This window comes from Gopherus flavomarginatus, chromosome 22 (genome assembly GCF_025201925.1).
Source record: "Gopherus flavomarginatus isolate rGopFla2 chromosome 22, rGopFla2.mat.asm, whole genome shotgun sequence".
In the NCBI taxonomy this organism is placed as follows: Eukaryota; Metazoa; Chordata; order Testudines; family Testudinidae; genus Gopherus; species Gopherus flavomarginatus.
In genome coordinates this window covers 4,366,542-4,387,989 of record NC_066638.1, presented here as the reverse complement: position 1 = coordinate 4,387,989, position 21,448 = coordinate 4,366,542, and the positions used below count along the sequence as shown (strand labels likewise).

Sequence of the window (21,448 nt, the reverse complement as noted above, 5' to 3'; positions counted from 1 at the left end):
CCATCTCTGCACTCTTCCCCTCCTTCACCCACTCCTTGGGCTGCTTGCTCAATGCTACTTCTCACTCCGTCCATGCCCTGCCCTGCCACCCCGTACTTTGAAGTTTAATGGTTTACATCTTGAGTGCACTCTAAGCTGTGATTGAAAGGATAGGAATGCACAGGCTCTGAGCCTCATTCTGACCTCACAGCACTGTACCTCGGGCAGCGTGGTTCCTCCTCGCTCACACCGCTATTAAGGGAGAGCAGAATCGGGACTCTTGCATTGAAACTCTTGGGGCCAGATCTTCAGCTGATGCAAACGGAGGTAGCTGCACTGAAGGCAACAGAGCTATGTTGATCTACCCCAGCAGAGGGTCAGACCCTTAGACCTCAAAACCACTTCTCCTGCTCTGCATGGGAAATGAATCTTCCCCACTGGCTAGCCCCGCTCCAAAGCCAAGAGAGGTGGGGCTAAGCTGGTTAGGAGAGCAGGTTCTGCTGTGCATGCCCCTGCTTTGTGCCTGCACCAGTGACCTTCTCCTCCCCAGCCACACCAGCACTGAGGCGGATGTTCCCCCTTCACATGCTGATTGGCACCAAGAGCTTTTTTTCCATAGCTCCAAATGTTTTTGTGAGCTGCAAAGCAAGGGCGAGATCCAGGCATATAAACTAAAGGGAGGAGAAGCCCTTGTTCCACCAAGGAAAGGAAGGAGATTCAGAAAAGATGGTCAGTGAGATTCCCTGGGGAGCTGGCATCACTCACGTCTTCAGAGGCTTTTCAGGAGTCTGTGAGATCTTGGTTTCCACACCACTGGGAGACTAAAAGCATTGAGCCAACACTGGGTAGACCATAAAGCCAAATTCTTCCTTCTGAGCGGGTAGGGACACTGGGGGGTTTAGAGCAGGGATAAAATCTAGCCCCTGACCAGTTGTGACGTCAAAGATCCCATGCTGGTTTTGTTAAGACCAGGGATGGACATGCCAGGGTCCTGGCCCAGTTCTAATCTGGGCAGACATGTTTGACTGACCTATTTCCCCATGCGTTTTCAAGTGGACACCGTTTTCTTCATCACTTTCTTTCCTAGTGTAGAGCTGATGGTTCAGAATGATGGCAGTGCCCAACCCTGTGCTGGATGCATTTTAGAGGTGGCAAAGGAATGATCCCTCTATGTACTCCACTTGCAAAGTGCTTTGGGGCCCTTCATGAAAGGTACCAGAGAAGTTATCATAGGCCAGGTGTTTCTGTCTGGAGAATAGGGCCCCGTATGTTTTCTTGCAATTTGGTTGCATTGGATGAGACCTGGGTGTTGTGTTTGTGTCTGAGCATGGCCAGGTGCTAAGTTCAGGGTTGGGTCCCTTTGTCCGTCTCTACTCAATTATTCTACTACCCAGCTCTCAGGAATCTGCCATTGTCTCTCCCTTCTTCTCTCGTCTGCATGTTCCTCTTTACCTGACCCTTAAGCGCGAGTCCCAGCAGAACCCTGATAACACCTGGCACCCATTCAGGTAGCTGCTTTCCTCCACTCCCCCACGGCACATTCCTGCCAGCCCTGCAACAAAAATGCTCTGAAGAACCTGGCGCGCACATGTAGGAAGGGGCAAATTCTGTGCCTGCCCCAGGCTTGCAGTTTGGGGGGGCAATGCCCTTCCTGCTCCCCCTTCCACAACTACACCCGTGGCGTGCACACACAAAATATCCCCAGTTCGGTCAATGTCTGCAGCATGGCCAAAAAAAAAAGCCGAGCTGAAGTGAGAAGACTCGCCTTCAAAGTGCAGCAAGAGGTGGTCTGAGGTGAGGGAAAACCAGTGAAAACACCCTGTGTCTAACGAGAGGCTTGCCCCCACTGCATGTTAGAACAAGAAATCCTGCGTGCGTGTGGGAGGCGCCTCTCCTGCTTCTTTGACGGGTATTTCTGAGTGTCAAGGTAAACACACAGGTAAACAGCGAGGGATCTCCACCCCCAACCTGCGTCTGTTCAGACATGCACACCACTCACTGATCCAGTGCAAAGAGAGGAACCGGTATCACACACTTGAGAAGCTCCAAGCTGAGAGCCGCCCCACTCAGAAATGAATCAGCCCTGTGCATAAGGAAGTTGTTTCTTCCTGGAGAGGAACTCAAGATGCTTCATGAGATCTGATTTTTTTTTTAAGGTGGTGGCAGGATGGAGACATCATCTGTCTGTGAATAAAAATTCTTCCTGCAAAGAAATGGCAGGTGGGGTATTGGACAACAGCCCGGCACACACTCATACACACATCCATGCCACACACACTGCCACTACCACACGCACACAACTACACCATGCACACCCTCGCCACCACACACATGGCCACTCACAACCATCCGATGTGCATGCAAAGCCATGTCATCCACACACACAAAGTGAGCGGCTGAGAAGCATGCCCTCGGATGCAGTGTCATAATGTGATGGAGGGTATCTAGGCCCTGGCATAACAGATGCTCGTTAGAACTGGGTCACTCTCTTAAGGCTCATCTGGGATCAGGTCCAACTCCTATTGAAACAAAGGGGAACCTTTTTATTGACCTCACTGAGACCTGGATGGGACCTCTGCTCATCTAGCTGCAAACAGCAAGGACTCACGGTGATATTGGAAGTCCTGCAGTTCCAGAGACGAGCCTCCTCCATTGTCTCTGCTGAATCCAGATTCCTAAAATGTGTGTGTGCCATTTGCTTCCCCCAGCACCATTGAGCACTGGCATTGGGTGTGCATGACCCCAGGCTGACTATATTGTCTCCAAGGAGGTGGGGGGAAGGAATTGGTTCTGCTCAGAAATGGCCCCTGTTTAAATGATAGAGAAGCCATTTCCATTTTCCATTTTTAGCCCCCACACCCAAAGTGGCTATTTTCCAGCATTCGTGGAAAGGTGCCTGAAATGAAATGGCAAAGATCTGGTGGAGGGAATAGTGTCCCCCCATCTCACATACATTTACTCAGCATGTTGTGGGTTTGGGGGAGGGAGTTGCTTTGTTTAATTTAAGGAAAAGGAGACATTGCATTGTGATTGGAGATGGGAACGTCATTTAAGGAGGAAATGACCAGTGATGACTAGAACAGGCTGAATGTGTTTGGTGCAGGTGGTACTACAGCTGCCCCCTTTAGCCCAGGCATTGGTGCATTTTCAATTCACTGAAAATTCTGGAAAACTTCAGATTAGTTTCGATCCTCATGGAATTTTTGTTTCAATTTTTTTCGAAACAGTCACTGAATCGAAAAATCAGCTCTGCGCCCAGCTCTAGTGAGAAGACCAGTAAAGGCATCAGATTCCCTACATGAAAGATCTCTCTTTAAATCAGGCTGGAGTGGACAGTGGCAAAGGGTTCTTCACTGCTTTGCACCCCGGAGCATTCTGAACATCGCAAGTCCATGGTGAATGATGAAACCAGCCAGTAGTGAGTCAGCACCATCATTTTACCTGCATTCACCATCCCAGCCTACCGTGTCAGAGCTGATAGGATCACCACACCTGGAGATACGGCTGCAGAGACGCATGGGTTGCCTTAGGGACTTGGAGGGTTTCCTAGCTGACAATGTTTCAATGTTAGGTTTCCTAAACAGCAGCCACGCTTCCGACAATAATTGCTTAGTGCTGGATGGGTTGTGCAAAAACAGAAGCAGGGAATCCCATGCATTGTTGTGGTTAAGATCTCAGATCTCCGTAGCTAAAGAATCATCAACAACCCTGCATAGTACTGAGTAGCATCGGCTCCTGTTGAAACTAATGGTACCAACATCTTCCTTGAGCTGTTACTTTTGTTTCCTCAAGACCCTTCTGCCAGGATGCGTTTAGAAGCTCGTGGATGTTGAGAGAGATGCTGATTGGCTACAGCTGTCCACTAAAATGGGCCATTCCATTCCCTTCCAGTCATTTCCACAAAGGTGCTCACTGGCTCTTATAAAATTAGTTCCACTGCCAGAATCACTAGTTATTGTTAGAGGTGGGATCTGAATCCAGCTTTAAACCTCCCCAACGAACAGGCTTATTTGAATCTGGGTCAAGAGCCAATGTGCAGATGTGCTTAGGGCCAGAGTGCTGGTTCTAGCCCATCTCTGTGTGTAAGATATTAATGCATGGAATTTGTGGCTCCCAAGCTAAGGTGGTTCACAGAAAGACTCTTACTCCTGGGACTGAGTATCCTGCGAAATCCAGCCTCCCGAAGAGGGATACCTGGGCACCCTGGGATCAGAATCTGCCCCAGCCAATCCAGCGACAAGAATTCTTCCCGCCTTTATTCTTCAGCATTTAAAACGCATCCACAAAAAGATCTGGGACACGGGCGTAAAACAAGACACAGCCCATAATGAAAACTAGGCTCACCCAAAGCAAACCACTGCCCCACGCCTATAGCAGAAGCCTGCTCACAGAGACGCCATGATGCCTACGGGGCAACGCCCCCGGGCCCAAGGAAGAAGAAATTTCCAGAGCCAAGGGCTCCCCACCGAAAAGGCCTTCTGATGCTGGACGCTAGGGGCAGTTAGCAGTGGGGCATCGGCCAAGGGGAAGAGGTGTCACTCTGGTAGCATGAGTTGGAACCATATTGGGCTGTAGAGATTTAATACTGGTGGGCATGGCCTAGGATGACCATATAGCAAGTGCAAAAAATCGGGACGGCGTAGGGGGTAATAGGACCTTGTATAAGACAAAGCCCCAAATATTGGGACTGTTTCTATAAAATTGGGACATCTGATCACCCTAGCGTGGCCAAGCCCACTGTGCAGTCAGGCTGCCTCCTTGCACAGCAGCTGCTTTCAGGTGCTCCGCAGGTTCGCGCTGAGTGGCAGACACGTGGCTGGTTGCTTTGGGCAGGAGCGCTCCGGGGCCTGGACAAGCTGTATGCGATAACTCTACCAGGAACTGCAGCTTCCCTCCCAGCTGAGGCCTCCTCTGGATTTGCAATGAACTGTAGCTGCACACAGGCTACATCCGTGCTGCAAGCTCGGGGTGTGAGTCCCCTGCTCACACACACGTGCATATGCTCGCTCTCAGCACGCTACTGCCAGTGTAAATAGCAGGGCAGCCGCAGCAGGGATACGGCCGAGCTGGGCCGAGTGCACACCCATGGGTTTGTACTCAGCACAGCCTCGTCGTGCTTCTATTGCAGCGGCCACAGCTATTTATACTTGGGCTCGCTCAAGTCTGGGAACACAAGCAGGGCAATTACAGCCCTAGCTCGTAGTGTAGACACAGCCACGTGCGGATGCCGCAGTCGTCAGTGGGGATCAGAGCTCCTGTGTGGAAAGCAGGAAGCCTGTCCATTGCACGCAGCAGAACTCCCTTGGCTGTCAGTGAGAGGCGGGCTCTATAGCTGCTGGGGCCTGATGCTAAGGGGAGATCTGACCTAAGGCAGCGAGTTACGTTACCCTCCCAGGCAGGCTTTGTCCCTGCCCGGCTGTGGGCCGCATGCAGCACCGTGCATAGAACAGTTGTGCACTAGTGCAATTGAAGTGAATTGCTGGGCACAGCCCCCCACCGCATGGAGCAGTGGTAAGACCCCAGCTTCTTGGCCCATCCCCTGCTCCCCCCACTCCAGCGCACAGAGGGCAGAAGGGTGGGTCCAAGGAGACGTGGGCTGAAGGGCAATCCTCATCTGGCAGTTGAAGGAGCTGAGCTCTGGGCTCCCTTCCTAGGGCCCCCCTGCTCTGAAGCCGGAGCAACCTGGCTGCCTCGGTGCCAGATCAAGCCCTCCATCCTACTTGTCTCGCTGGATGTGTGGCTAGGCCCAGCAAGCCGGGCTGCGCTGGGCAGAATCCGGGCCGTGGGGCCGAGAACACTCTGCCGATTTGGCACATGTCGGTGTCAGTGAGGGCTCTGTCCCTGGCCTAGAGGTGTTACGACCTTTTGCTTGATGTAAACTCACTCCCTGCTCCCCAGCTGCACAGCCGTCCTGGCTCCAGCTGAAGCTCCGGCTGGGAAAGTTGGGCCTTGCCCTTGCTCCCCCTGGCTTCTTATGCTGGTTCACCAGCCTGAGATGAATTCTCTTCCCATTGCACACTTCCTGCAGGGCCACACCTTCCGTGCTGGGCAGAAAATAAGGGAGGTTGTTGCATGGAGATGAGCTGGAGACCTCATGCTGCCGTTCTCTCCCCGTCTCCCTTCTGCAGGGGAGGCCGTTCAATGGCATAGACCTTAAACAGGGCTGCTTTGGGGGATCTGACGGCTTTTTTGTTAAGCAGGAAGTATTGGGACAGACAGAGAGCTGTGCAGGTGAGTGCAATTTATCTTCAGTTTCACAGGAGTATTGAATATGGGACTCTAAGCTGAGTGCCAAAGAATAGCACTAGGAAATGGTGCTGACCTGAGTAGATCAGTAAATGATACTCTCAGCTCTGTCTGGAAGGAAATATACCCCTTGGTGGAGTATTTTCACTAGGCAGATGAACACATTCTGAGTAAATCTATTCCTGTTTTCAACTATTTGTCATATTTTGCAAACAATGTCCAACTGTTAAAGACAAAGTAAACAATTTCCCCCTCCCTTTTGAAACAGAGTTATACACAGCTGTGAAGGATCTCTGTATTTATTTCACATTTTCCTTTAAGTCATTTTAATCAGCCAGGCTGCTGAGTTTTAGATCTGGAGAACAGAAGAGAATGCAAGAGTCTGGGGGAAGTGGAAGGGGAAACGAGACTGAGGTTTTTCACTTTGCTGATTGCTTCATGCAAGATATATATTGTGTGAGCTATAAAAAATAAATAACCCATCCCGGATCACTAGAAGGTGCAACATAATGTGTGTGAAAGGCTCCTATCTCCAGAGTGATGTGCTGAACTGTCCAATAATCAGAGAGAAAGAAGGGCGCATGAGAGTGTCTCTCAGAAATGTTGCTAGGATATAGAGTTAGGGCCCAATCCAAAGTCAGTTGGCTTCCAATCAGGCTGTTATTTTCAGAAAGCCTCTGTGTCTCAATGCTGGAAGGTGTGGGGGGCATTGTCCTCTATCTGGTGAGGTTTATGCCCCTCTTTCGATGCTGCTAAATTATCCAAGCCCAGGAACTGATGGTTACTATCCCTGGCTCATAAAGATTCTCCTGGAAACCAAAATGTCTTTGCCACTGGTGGGCACCAACTTGCTCTGAACTGCCTCTAATTCCCTATAATGCCCCAGCATCCCCCCACTGGGCAGTGTTCTCCACCCAGCCCCTCTCTCTTTGCATATGGGCCGGTCCTCACCTCTCACTCCACCTGTAACTGTCATCTGGACACTGCACAGAAGCAAACAACCCTGGGGCCTCCATTTGCATGGGCAATTTCTGTACCGGAGGGATGGGTGGGTCTCCTTGCTGTCAGTAGGAAGCAGAAGAGCCTTCAGCCTCATGGTATCAATCCACTGAAGGAGACTCCGTCCATTTGTGCCTTACAGTGATGTGAGTCAGGGGATCCAGGCACAGCATTCCTGTCCCCCAACATGCTTACAGCAAGACTCCATTGTGTCATGGCAATGGCGCTTCAGTCATGTCCCTGAAATGTTCTAAATCCTGGAGACGTGGATAAGGTCCCATGCCCACAAGCAGTGTCCCACTGAATAGTTTGTGGGCCTTCTAATAGGTCTTTCTGTCTTCCGTTGCAGAAGCCACCAGAACGTAACAGAGTAGCAAGGTCTATATTTAGCCTTGTAGGTTTGTCTGTAGCGTCGAGGGTTCTTTGGAGACCAGCTGTATCCATGTGTTTTTCTTATGTTTGTAATGTTGTGTAAAGCACTAAGACACAACACTGCTTTGCAGCAAAACCAGGCTTTAGCCATGCTGGGAGCACAGATAAGTTGTTACCTAGGAACTACTAATATTAGTTACACATTTTGGGGCCAACCTCCATGCCGCCGTGTCCCTAAGTCCCATTGCAAGGTCAGGACCTTGGTTAGGACCCCCTGCCTCTTGGGAAGGGTGGGCAGGCTCTAAAAAGCCTTGATGAACTGTTTACAGCCCACGGGCCATTGGTAAATTGTTCTCTTTGAATCTTCCCTCTTTGTTATGTGTGATGTGTTTGGTCTCCTAAGTCAAATGATGTCATTCCCCTTGCGGGCCCAGTTTAATCAGATACGTAGTCCCATTGATTTCAATGGGCCTGCTCGCATGGTGCTTGAAGCTAAGAATGGGATTTAGCACTGGCTGAATCCAGCTCTGGAGAACCAAGACCTTTTGAGGACAAGAATTATTCTGTGTCCAGCACTAATGAGCCATGATCCTCTTGGTGCTTCCCAATATAATTAAACAACCTAGTGAATTTCCAGTTCAAATTCCCAGACAAATAAACATTCCTGCTAGAACTCATGAAACTTGGGATTTTTTGTGTGGACAATTTCACACATAAATGGAGTCTTGCAGATACCAAATAATTTGACCCCAAGAACCAAACTGAACCAAACTTTGATTCACAAATATTTGTGACTCAGTCCTTCTACCACTCAGCCAGCTCTCACATTCACTAACTTCCTTTACAGTGGCTTAAACTGAATGTTCTTTTTTGGCTCTGATCCAAAGCCCATTGAAGTCAATGGGAGCCATTCCAATGGGTTTTCAATCAAGGCCTTTGTGTCTTCTATAAAATACGCCTGATATCGCCCAGAACTGGCTTGTCCAGTCCAGACAACCTTTATTCCTTCCCACAATGCATTTCATCACCGTGGGCACATTCTTTCCGCATGAATAGTGCAAACGCCCAGTGATTAGACGTCTAAAGAGCAATCAAGGCTTTTGGTTACAGAACTTGCTGCTACCTCAGGATAGGGATTGAAGCGCAGAAGCCATTGGTTCTCTCTGTTCTGGTTATGGCACATTTGCTCATAAATTTGGGGCAACTGTGGCTTTGCAGTTTTATTCCAGCACATTCCACAACTGGGCAACATTATCATTTTTGTAAATAGCCAATTTTGCAGGGAAAGATTTTGAGCATTTGCCCTTTTGCAGGTTTCAGTATTTAAAAAAATAAATATCCAAATGAAAATTTGGAAAATACAGAGGTGTATGCTCAAAAACTGTACAATTTTTCAGGACAACTGGAAGCATGTTGACTCAAAAATGGTCCTGTAATTTTAACAAAGCAAGGCAAACATCACAAAACCCTCCTTGGAAATTCAAAATGAAATGCAGAAGATCTCTGCGGAGGTTTCCAGGCCCTCTGTGATTATTTGCCCTCTGCTATTTTCAAAGGGTGAAACTCACCTCAGTCCAGAGGGCCAGTAAAAGGTCTCTGTGCCACTTAAGTCCCTCGCTAGCCTGCTTCAGTGATGCATGGGCTTTTTGCTGACCAACTGCACAGTGATTGCATAAAAATTAACATGGGGCTACTCTCTTGATGCTTTCGCAAAGAATCCCATCTCCAAGGAGACACCTTTACACTTGTAAAGGTCATTTTGCTAACTTCCCATTCCGTAAAGTCAAGGAAGGGTTTTGAAAATGCAGCTGTATCCTTTCTACCTCTAACACTGCCACCACCAGAAAAAGGCTCTGCGATCAAAATCTAGCTGATAATTGTCTTGATGAAATAAGAAGCACAATAGACTCCAGCTGACTCTCCTATAAATGCATTTCTTCCTCCCCGCCAGCTATAATCACAGCAGAAAACTACTTGCCTTTTGTCATTGCAGTGAACAGCTCTGATTCAGTGACATGGGCCTGCATGCTCAAAAGTGAGTACTGCTTTTGCGTGTCCCGCTTGAGAGGCGTTAAAGGGTTGTGATGTTCAGAAAGCGCTGAGCACACCACTGGAATGGTTTTCGTGTCTGGTGAACATTTTCACAACACTGAAACATGTTCCTGTCGCAAATTGGGATGGAAAGTCAAAATTGCAAAAATGATCACAAACGGGGAGGAAAAAATCCCAGATCAGGTCAACGGAAACATTTCATTTGGAGAATTTCTTCATTTAGATTTTGACCTGTTTTTAGCTATTTTCTTTATTATAATTTAGCTTAAATTTTGAAATGAAAAGTTGCTTTGAACTAAACCAGATTTTTTCATTTTGAAGACAGGGAAATGAAGTGTTTTGACAATTTCAAAGCTATTTTTTCTCTCCCAAAAAATCTTTCAAGTAAAGAAAATTTGTCAGAACTGACCCTTGCCCGGAGAAAGTGTGGGGTGTGCTGACTCAGCATTTTCCAGGACAGAAATGGTTCCTTCACTGTTTCCTAACCAGCTGTACTGCGCACGCACTGCCTGACAATCAGCCACTTTAGTGTGTCTGGTGTTGAGCACTCGATCAGTGGGGCACCCCAGATTACTAGTCCAGTGTGAAAATGTAGGGAACAGCTATTAGACACTAAGAAAGAAACACTCTGTAGGATCAAATTCTGCTCTCATTTATACTAGTGTAATTTAGGGTGCTTCCAAAATTGGCTGAGCTGTATAGATATCCCGTTGGTGTAGCTGAGACTATAACAACACCTAGCTCTGGTATAGCAATTTCATCAGGGGATCTTACAGCACTTCACAAAGGCGGTCATCGTCATTATCCCCATTTTACAGATAGGGAAACTGAGGCACAGAGAGGGGAAGTGACTTGCCCAGACTCACCCAACAGGCCAAAGGCAGAGTCAGGAATCGAACCCAGCTCTCCTGAGTTCCAGTCCAGTGCCCTAGCCTGGCCCTTAGACCTAAAAACTGTTCTACAGCCACCTAGACCAAGTATGTCTTTTCTTTGACATTGTAACAAGAGAACAATATTAAAAACTTGACGGGAATTAAACCACCCACAAAATGATCTTTCCTATACCTCCGACTTGCACCTACAGCAGGCAGGGCGTGCAGGGTTAAGGCTGCAAGGGAACCCACCCTATCTGTTTTGTGTGGCCCATATGACAGGGAGATTCATTGTTGTAGTTTGGAAGGCAATTAAGCTCCCGGGCTGGCCAGCCATCTGAAACTAACTAGACTGGTTAATAAAGCATCGTCAGCCGGTGTGCAGGTAAAACCCGAGATGGATTGTAAGGGGGCAGGTGGTTCCAAAGTTGGTGGGGGGCATAGCCCTAAAGTCCCAGGAGTGAGCCCTGGCAGAACTGTAAATGAATCCACTGATGACTCCACCAGTGCTGTCTCCTGGGGGTCTCTGCTCACTCCCTGCCTGGGCAGTGTATTGTCTTCTGGGAAGAGTATCCCAAAAGGAAGGATGGTCTTAGCCTCCTTCGTCCCACAGAATCACAAACTGCATCCAGGCAGCTGCCTCGGGGGCAGAGGGCAGCAGACAAAGCACCCCACACTGGGAAAAGGGGCTTCTGCAGCAAATACTCCTGGGATAAAGCCCCTCCGCAGCCCTGCTGGTTAGTACGGTGCCATGAGATCTTTTATGGCCAGGCAGAGCAGTCAAGGCCTTGGCTTTGGAGATTTTGGGGGGCTTTAAAAGCAAGGCAGTGGGATATGGGCAGGAGCTGACTGTAAAGGGAGAGATGGAGTTAGTGTGGTGCTTTCTGATTCAGAGATTTGCAGACCGATTGTGGCAGGGAATCCCAGGAGGAGCAGCCAAAGAGTTCCTAAGGCTGGTCATACATTTTCCATCTAAATTTTTTTGATGGAAAATTGGGGTTCCGATTAAACCAGTTTTTCATGAAAAATGTCTGCTCTCTGTAGACTTTTTTTTTTCTTCAGTCAAAACACTGAATGGCCAGAAAACTACAATATTTCAATTTTGAAGGCTGCTGCCGTGCCTCTTGGGAGTTATAGTTCCAGTGCCTCCTGCTCCCATTCCCCTCTACAGGCTGGGCTCCCCAGCTGAACTTTATCTCCCATAGTGCACTGCAGCCAATCAACTGCCATGAATCACTGCCCCCTCCCAAGAGGTATTATGGCAGATGTAGTCCAATCAGGGAGCGTGGTCTATCAAGGTGAACAGGGACATGGGGCAGCTAAACTACAATTCCCATGAGGCACCACAGCAGCATTCCAGAATTGAAATATCTCAGGATTTGGACAATATATTTGGGGAGGGGGGTCTGAAAATGACACGAGGGGGCGGAATCCATATGCTGAACAAGTTCTCGTTATTAAATTAAGATAATCACATTGGATTAGGATTTGGACCTACAAACTTTTCCACAGGATCTTTCAGAGACCTTCTCCTTAGCATTGTCCATATGCCTCCCACCTAGGGTGACCAGATGTACCGATTTTATAGGGACAGTCCTGATTTTTGAGTCTTTTTCTTATATAGGGTCCTATTACCCACCACCCTGTCCTGATTTTTCACATTTGCTGTCTGGTCACCCTACTCCCACCCCAACCAGGGTAGTAATGGGGATCGATCTAGCACCATTACTCAGCCTCTTTGCTTGGGCCAGGAGCCAGCATGTTGCTGTGCTTTATGCATCATCCTAAAAAGTGTGGGCTGCAGCAGCTACAATTAGGGATGATTATTATTTATCTAGGAGTGCTTTGCACACTACGTCCCTGTGCAGAGGGGCTAACCCAGGCCATTAGGAGATATGAGGCAATCATTTAGGAATGGGACAGTGCAGAGACATCAGTGCCAAAGAATTCAGCAAAGAAAGGCTTTGAAGTAGATATGTGTTAAAGGGGGAGTGCTGGTGCCTGGCACGTGGAGCACAGGAGCCTGTTCCTTGCACAAGGGGCAGCATGAGAGACGGCCGAGAGTGTGAGGAGACAGAGGGAGCAGAGGGGTGTACAGAGCAAGCCTAGGAGCAGGATCTGTAAGGGAGGGGTTGTAGATTGCAATGAAGTGCACCAGGGCTTCCTAGGTGAGACTGGGGAGCGGGATCTGGTGCAGAAGGAAAAGGCTAGGGCACTGATGGCTAGTGCTATGGAGCTGCTGCAATTCCTATTCAGTGGCCATTTAGGCACTGGGCAAGGCACTGATTTAGGCCTGGGTTGGGCCCTGAGCCAGTCCATGAAGAGGTGACAGTGTTTGGTGTGATTGCACTGCAGGGCAGGAGCCACCCCAATTAGCCACAGGGCAGCTACTGGGGGAAGGAGCGAACACCCAGCTCCTTGTCTCTGTTCCCATAAGAGAGTTCCTTACTAGTCAATTGCATTAGTGTTCCGCCAGACAGCACCCTAAGCCATGATTCATCTGCAAATGTTACTTGGCTAATAATTTGTTTTGTCTCCCAGCTTAGATTAACACCACAGGACAAATGTTTTTTACTAGTCCTAAAGGAAGTGCCCTAAATAAACACCTAGTCACACAGGCACTTTGATATAATAACCATCTTGTTTTCTCCAACCAAAACCAATTGGATCATTAAGAACATATTTCTGCAGGGTTAAGCATTATAGACGTCAGCCAGTGCCACCTGGGGTAGCTTTTGTGGGGGCGAAGCAGGAATGGCATGAGTCAGTGCTCAAGATGGTAATACACAGGAAGTGCCATTGGCCCTCCAGCAAATGGTAATTTTGCCATGAGTCATTGGGGTGTTTTGCCAGCTTTCCGAAGGGACCCAAAACCAAGCTCTGATCTGTTAATGATCTCATGGGAATAGCTGCAAGGAGATAGGACTTCTCACTGGCCACGTGGGTCTGTGTCCCTATAGGGACGATCAAAAATGGGATTTTCTGTCAAAAAAAAATTCCGAGAAAGTGAAAATCTTTCATTTCATTCAATATTTTTCAGGAGCTTTGTGATTAAATGAATTGAAACAAAAATGTACCGCTCCATTTCAGATCAAAATTTTTCATTTGATTTAGATTTTAAATAGAAATTTTCTATTCATTTCATCAAAAACTTGAAAGAAAGGGACATTTGTCACACAAGTATTAATTTCCCCAGAAAAGCCAATTTTTTTGTTTTAAAAAAATCAGTGGACGTTTTTCGACCAACTCTGCTTCCACGCTGGAGGGTATTTTGATTCTCACACCTGCTCTGTAGTGATCAGTCACCTTTATTAGCATTGTTACTATTTATGTGTGTTACCATAGTACCTAGTCAAGGACCAGGACTTCATTGTGCTGGAGGCTGTACAAACAGAACCAAAAGACCTTGGACCTGGCTCTTCTGGGAAAGATCACACATTAGTACATGCTGCAAGATCCGCACCCCAATATCAGCAAAAGGTTAATACGTTTCTGACCCTCTAGACTATTATCCCCTCCTCTTGTTTCCAGATGTTAATTGATGGGAATAAACGCCTATTATATAAATTTGTTGTTTCATACCCAACCTGCAAAATATTTCACCAAGTTTTTGTTTCTGGCAATCAGTTTCATGTGGCTCCTGCTTTGTTCTTTTAGTGGGGTATGGGGAAGGCTGACCCTGCATAGCTTGTATATTGGGGAATATGCTCCATACTCCCCAAAAAGCTTGCCTTTGGGGTTTTGCATTTCTTTTGCTGAAATCTACCTCCACGGAGTTCCGTGCATTGAAACACAGGAGTCCTGCCCTAGGTCTGAATCTCAGGGCCTGATCCTCCACTCACTTTTATCGGCTGACTTCAGTAAAGTCATCCCTGATTTACATCAGCGTAAATGAGCACAAAAATCAGGTAGCTCATTGTCCAGTGCTTTGCTTCGCAGGTAGGTTCCTTGCCCAATTCATCATCTCTTACTAATAAGCCTTTGTCAAGGCCATGAGCAATGCCGATGAGTCACTCCCCAAAAGAGCTGTGACTCAGCAGGTTAAATGAAAATGTCCAGCACTGCATGGGTTAATGCCGCCAGCTGACCTAGAGGTAGCCTGGGTTCAGGTGGGATGGCTCCCCTTTGCTCTGACCTGGCTTATGTTATCCCCAGCCCCAGGTTGACTTTGGTGGCTGAGATTTGCAAAGTGGCCTAAGGAATTAGACACCCAAATCCTATTGAATTGCAAGGAGAGTTGGAAGCCTAAATCCCTTTGGAAATCCCAGCCTTGGTCACTAGGGAACTGGGTCTGGATTGGACTGATGATCTGTCTGTACCAAGAGGGAGGAAAGGAGGGAGGAAGACTGTATTGAGTGCCAGATCTATGATCTACTTCACCTCTGGCCTCGTAAAACCCATGAGCCAATAGAAGCCTCTCTCTCCTCTCCCAGGTGCAAGGCCCCTGCTTTGTTTGAGCTAATAGCACTCAGCAAAGCCTCAGCCTCATTCCTGCTCCCAGCTGCGGGCTGGAGCACGTTGACTGGTTTCCAGATTCCACAAAGAGATGCCCTGGAAGCAGGTCTGGAGCAGGGCAGCCACACGGGCCCATTCTGGAGCTGCTGGACTCCGAGCCACTGGTTCTCCTGTCACCAGAGCCCCTGCAGCCACATCGGTCAAGGGGGAGAAACTCCACTCCCAGTGGCTGCAATTCACCCCGTGCAGCAGGCTATCACAATGACTCTGCTGGCTAAATCCCACCCCCAGCCAGTGTTCTGCCCCGAGGGCTTCAGGGTACATCTACACACCACAGAAAAACCAAACCCGTGACAGCGAGTCTCAGAGCCTGGGGCAATGGTCGGGGGGGCTCGGGCTTTGGGGCTAAAAATAGCAGTGCAGACGTTCCCGCTCAGGCAGAAGCCTGGGCTCTGAAACCCAGGGGAGGGGCCTTCTGCAGATGGATGAATTTCCCCAGCCAGAGCTCTGCTCCCCATAGCCTTTGCCCTCCTGCTGGGCACTTTTCTGCTTGAAGGGGTTGAAATTACAGATCCTTTCTTAAAGGGGTGCTCCCTGGTATATTTGCTCCAAGGACAGGGCAGCCTGGTGTGAGGATCAAGGTATTGAAATTTGAGTTCTTTCAAAACCAGAGGGTGTCTGAGCAAAACTGCTTGGGCCAGCTCCCAGCTGGGGTACATCAGTGAAGCTCTGCTTATTTCAGCTGAGCTGCATTGATTTATATCAGCTGGGGATCTGGCCATCTGATATTCCCCATTGCGTTCCCTTCACCTGCTATTTCTCTTGCTTCTCTCTGACTTAGGTGAGTCTCGCTTCCCCTGACGCCCATCCCCATGGACTGGAAGACGCTGCAGGGCCTGCTGAGCGGGGTGAACAAATACTCCACGGCCTTCGGGCGCATCTGGCTCTCCGTGGTCTTCGTCTTCCGGGTGCTGGTCTACGTGGTGGCGGCGGAGCGCGTGTGGGGGGACGAGCAGAAGGACTTTGACTGCAACACCAAGCAGCCCGGCTGCACCAACGTCTGCTATGACCACTTCTTCCCCATCTCCCACATCCGCCTCTGGGCCCTGCAGCTCATCTTTGTCACCTGCCCCTCCCTGCTGGTGATCATGCACGTGGCCTACCGGGAAGACCGGGAGAGGAAGAACCGGGAGAAGAACGGTGAGGACTGCCCAAAGCTCTATCGCAACACGGGCAAGAAACACGGTGGGCTATGGTGGACCTACCTGCTGACCCTCTTCTTCAAGCTGACCATCGAGATCAGCTTCCTCTACATCCTCCACAAGATATGGGATGGCTTTGACCTGCCGCGCCTGGTCAAGTGCGCCAACCTGGACCCCTGCCCCAACATCGTGGACTGCTACATTGCCCGGCCCACCGAAAAAAAGGTCTTCACCTACTTCATGGTGGGGGCCTCTGCCATCTGCATTGTTCTCACCGTCTGCGAGATCTTCTACCTCATCTTCAAACGGGCCGTCCGGAGCCTGCACAAATGGAAGAAGAACTCCGCCAAGCACTTGGTCAGCTACAACAAGGCTTCCACCTGCCAGTGCCACCTCAAGCTGGAGCAGCAGGATGGCAAGGCCAAGAACAAGCCTTTGGATGCCCTCCGGGCCTCCGCTCCCAACTTGACTCTGATCTGACAGGGCGTGTTGGGGGAGGGAAAAGCCCTCATGTTGGCCAGAGACAACTGACTTCCAAGATGGCTGTCTGCCATGCCACAAATTTTACTGGAGTATTTCAGTGGGACCTCGATGGCTGTGACAAAGTGCGGGAGAGGAGGCACATCACCAAGGCAGGAGCTCTCCCTGTTCTGCATGGCTGACTGAGTTTTGCGTGCAGGGATGTTCATCAGACTGTGGGCTGCTGCCATCATTTTGTTGGGGCCGGGCAGAAAGGACAAGACCCTGGCAGTAAGTTGCTGCAGCTGCTATTAACATGCAGGGCACAGGTGGGTGGTTTGCCTAGCCAAGGAGGATGTGTGAATCCAAAAGTCTATGCTTTTCATTATTTACATGCTATCAAGCCAGTCCGTGCAATCCTGCAGGTTGGAGCTTCCCTCCTACGTGCTCAGACAGGCCACAGGGGAAGGGGAGGAGATGGCTGGCTTTTAAGTCTTAGGAGAAATGACTAATGTAAAGTTGCCAAGGACAATATTTGTCTCCTATTCTCTTCCCCCTCTGCTAGACTCGCAGCTGCCACACCCAAAACACCAGCTCCCTGTGCAGACTCCATCACATTGCGTAGAGAGGCACTTGGACTCGGTACCTTAGCGGATGGTTCATTAACCAGGACATTGATGGAAAGGGCTTTATTCTGATACTGAAGCAGTGAGCAAATCCTTGCCTTTCCCGTGAACCGTGACCTTGCCAAAGAACCAAGTCCATGGGGTCTAGCAATTGTGTGGGAATAAAGTCGTGAGCACAGAGTGGGATTGTGGGTGTGTCTCTTGGGAGAGTCTGTGTAGTTTGCTTCTATCTCAGAAACTTCAACCTGTCTCCAAAAGCACTCAGATCAGAGAGCAAAGAAGCCCCCTGGTTGTGCCTTCGGGTGGCTAGGGAGGGCATTAAACTTTGCCTGGGAGTTTAGTCAGTGAAACATCCTAGATCAAAACTTTGAGTTAATGCACTGGCCTGTGCTCGAGAAAGCAGCAGATGCAGTAGCTAGAACAGTGGTTCCATGACCAGCTTCCCCGTTCTGAACTGAATGGCAGGAGTAACAGTGACTCTGCAGGGGAAAGAGTTTTGTATATTTTCAAGAAGCAGCGCAACAACCCAGTGGAGTTTCGGGGTTTGTGACCTGTTCTGGGCCAAATCCTCAGATGACGTAAATGGAGCTAGGCCGATTTCCACCAGCTGAGACTCTGGCCTCACAATTTTTCATTTAAGTTATTTTATATTCTAATATTCAAGCTTTGTCCAAACTCTGTAAACCCTCGTTACCGAGTAGCTTCTGGCTGAAACCAAATGAGTTCTCCCATTCCTGGCTGAAAACAGGATTGGGATGTAAAATTCAAATTAAACATGTCAAATTCATCCCTGAGGTAACTCCAGTCAAATCCAATTGAAGTGTCAATCAAAATGTACCAAAGATGACTCTGTACCAATGAGTTTCTTGTTAACCATGGTTGGAAATCCATACCCATGCTTCCAGGTAACTGATGTTGCATCATTGACTAGGACAAGACATACGCCCATAAGATATGAGGAATCTGAGTGTGTGGATATTTGCAGGAAGTTCTTGTTCTTTGGATTTTTTTAATTACTTTGTCAATATGTTTCTGACTGAAATAGAGTCCTGAGCAGCTGCACCTCCAGGGAGGTGTCCAGACCCTCTCAAAACAAACTCTATGAATGATGCACGTTTGTGTATATTAACAAGCAGCAGTGTTGGGTGGGAAACGTTCTCCCATCCCACAAGAATTTTTTAGATTTCAAAAAAAAAAAATCCTATCTTGAATCAGGACAAAAAGTCAAAATTATAAAAATGTTCATGAACTGAGAATCCAAAAAGTATTTCCGATCTGGTCGAATGAGAGATTTCCTTTTGATAAGTTCCAGACTTTTTGTTTTGATGTTGACCTTTTTTATACTTTTTTTTACTTAAATTATTTTTACATAATTTAACTTAAATTTTGAAACAAAAAGTCATTTTGACCCTCAAACCAGCACTTTTTTGTTTAGGAAATGTAACGGGTAAGTAACGAGTGTCTCGGATTCTGCTGGCACGAATTCACGGGGTACTAAAGGCAAACATTGGCATCTGTCGGGACCTTAAACTGTCGATTGCCAGGCTGTTATTTACTGATTGGTCAATATCAGGCCATAAGGACCAATGTCATCCTTGAAGGATCTGCGTGGAGAAGGTCAGTCTGTTTGCTCATACTATTGTGCCCTAATGGCCACACGGCTCCTTTAGAAATCCCAGGAAAACATTTTGCTGCCATGAAATTATTTTATTTTATTATTATTTGAGAGGACGAGATTAAAAGAGATTCAGAGGTGCAGCCTCTTTAGAAATGCTGTTTTATTTCTCATTAGCTCAGCAGCTGCCCGGCCGCTGATATTAATAACTTCCCCATCCTCCACCCCTGAAAATGAATGCCAGGTAGCCACTGACGGGCTATAGCTACACTACAGCGCCTGCATAGCTATGCCAGCATTGCCCTCTAGTGTAGACGCAGCGTACTCCAACTGGAGTTTTTCTGCCTGTGTAAAAGCACCACCTCCCTATGGCGACAGACGCCTTCTTCTCTGCTGCATCTGCACTAGGGGGGTTGTGAGCATGGCTTTGTCTCTAGCATCTGGGCTATACTCAAATGGCCCTAGCTGTATTGCTCAGGGCTGTGAAACCCCAGTGTAGATGTGGCGAAGTTGACGGAAGAATTCTTCCATCCACAAAGCTACCACCGCTCAGAGGGTGGATTAATGACATTGACAGAAAAACCCCTTCTGTCTCTGTAGCACCATAGCTGGGCGGCTGTAGTGTGGACATACCCATAGGGTGTGGGATTTTTTCACACTCCTGCCCGACATCGCTAGCCCAGTGTAAGTTTTAAGCACTGAGCAGGCCAGCCCTCGCTCCATTTTGCCAATTGGCTGCAGAGCCCAGGGAGTTCTCTCTCAGGCAATGCACAGCTCAGAAAAAGTTATAGACAAGAAACATTCAGCAGCCACTTGTCAAACATCTTTGCTGGGTCAAAGTCACGTTGGGACGAGCTCCGAAGCTGGTATGAACCGGCATAGCCCGTTTCTGCAGCGGAGGATCCGTCCTGGCGGGTTTTGATTTCTCAAACCCAGTCAACTTCGTTCTTGTGCCCCCTCCCCAACTCCTGCTGTCTGGGATGCTCCAAAAAGCGTTTCACAGCAACATGACTTGTATTTAGTATTTTACAGCTGTCCTGCTGTGCTGGGGGACGCGTGTCCCACCCCCGGCAGCAAAAGAAACATTTGATGTGTGTAATCAACCAGGTAATGGAATGGCCAAATAAACACTGCATTGTTTATCTATAGGTACATGCCTGTTGTCTCTCAGGGATGTATACGGTGCGGCATGGCCTCTGCTGGGGACCACTTGCCGATTTCAGCACAGGACCACTGTATCTCATTTAGGATACGTTGCTCCCATTATTAGGGGCTTATTCTGCTAGGGACTGTACATACACACCATAAAAGATAGTCCCTGTCCCAAAGAGCTTACAGTCTAAATAGCCAAAGGTGAAATGGGAAACTGAGGCACGGAGCGGGGAAGCGACTTGCACAAGATCACCCAACAAGTCAGTGGCAAAGTCAGGAAGAGAACCCAGATTTCCTGAGGTCCTGACCACTGGACCATGCTATCCTTGCTCCAGATTGCCAATGGACAGTGACGTTGATTTAAGTTTGCTAAACACAAAGTGCCCCAGGATTGAAATGGAGACCAAGGGGGGTCACCAGCACAGTATCGCTTTACCCTCTTGCAGCTTGAAGAGGATCAGTACAACTGTGGTCAGGTATGGTTAGGAGCATTGCCATGGAGAATGGCTACCAAATCTGGAGAAGAGAAGGGATTGTCTCTGACGTGGTGAAAGGAAAACTCTCTTCTGCCTCTGGTTAGTGAAGAGGTGGATGGCTGAGATACTAGGCTGGGACAGAGGGAGAGAGAGAAGGGTAAGTGCAGAGACAGACGGAGGCGCAGATGGGGATGGATGGATGCATAAGCCCAAGCCAACAAGTTCACCTGTTTGCCTTTAAGGGCCCAGCTCAGCCCATAGCAGAGTTGGGCCCGAACCATGAAGTGGGACCCTAGGTGTGGCCTTGCCCTGGCCCACTGATGCTCAGCTTTGGCATTCCATCAGCCCAGGCCCATCACCAGGACTTGCGCTGCCCACTTTGCAGCCTGCCACTTCGCCGCTGTCGTTAAACTTTAATTCAATAGAACCAGGCTCTATCCCCTCAGGAAATCAAGAAGGGATCAGCATCAATTATTCACTAACCCTTGATAAATATTACAATAAATAGGGATGATTTCCATTTAATCTATTCTTATACAGCCCGGCTCTGTGTAAAAAGCCTCTCAACACTCACTCCAGCTGGGGCATCAAACTCCGACTGGCTTGCTGGGCACCATCTCCCAGGAGGTTTTTCTGTTAACCCTTTCATGGCCCCATCCCAGGCGCTAACGCTCTGCTGAGGTCAGTGGGATGTGGCTCCCAAATGTACTGAGAGTTCAGCAATTCCTTTCTACCTGGCCGCACCTGTAGCACCTATCCCTGCTTTCAGGAGCTGATCCAACACCCACTGAAGTCAATGGGAAAACTTCCCTGGGTTTTGGCTTAGGTTCTAAGACAAAGAGGGAGAGAAATCCCAGACTCCTTGGACTTTAGCTACATACAATTTCCCTGCTAGTCTCTGTCATTCTATCCCCTCTGGCCTTGGGAGATGCCAGGCCCCCTC

At 48.6% G+C, this 21,448-nt stretch overlaps 1 protein-coding gene across 1 annotated transcript; it reads left to right on the top strand.

Moving 5' to 3' along the window:
* The first annotated feature begins 6,035 nt into the window (after nucleotides 1-6,035).
* Nucleotides 6,036-20,019, top strand: GJB3 (gap junction protein beta 3). Its single transcript, XM_050932602.1, has 2 exons — nucleotides 6,036-6,210; nucleotides 15,817-20,019. The coding sequence occupies exon 2, from the start codon at nucleotides 15,848-15,850 to the stop codon at nucleotides 16,655-16,657; it is 810 nt and encodes a 269-aa protein (XP_050788559.1). The 5' UTR covers nucleotides 6,036-6,210; nucleotides 15,817-15,847; the 3' UTR covers nucleotides 16,658-20,019.
* Nucleotides 20,020-21,448: the final 1,429 nt, after the last annotated feature.

Coding starts and splice junctions, on each gene's coding strand:
- GJB3 (XM_050932602.1), top strand. CDS start 15,848: ATGGACTGGAAGACGCTGCAGGGCCTGCTGAGCGGGGTGAACAAATAC.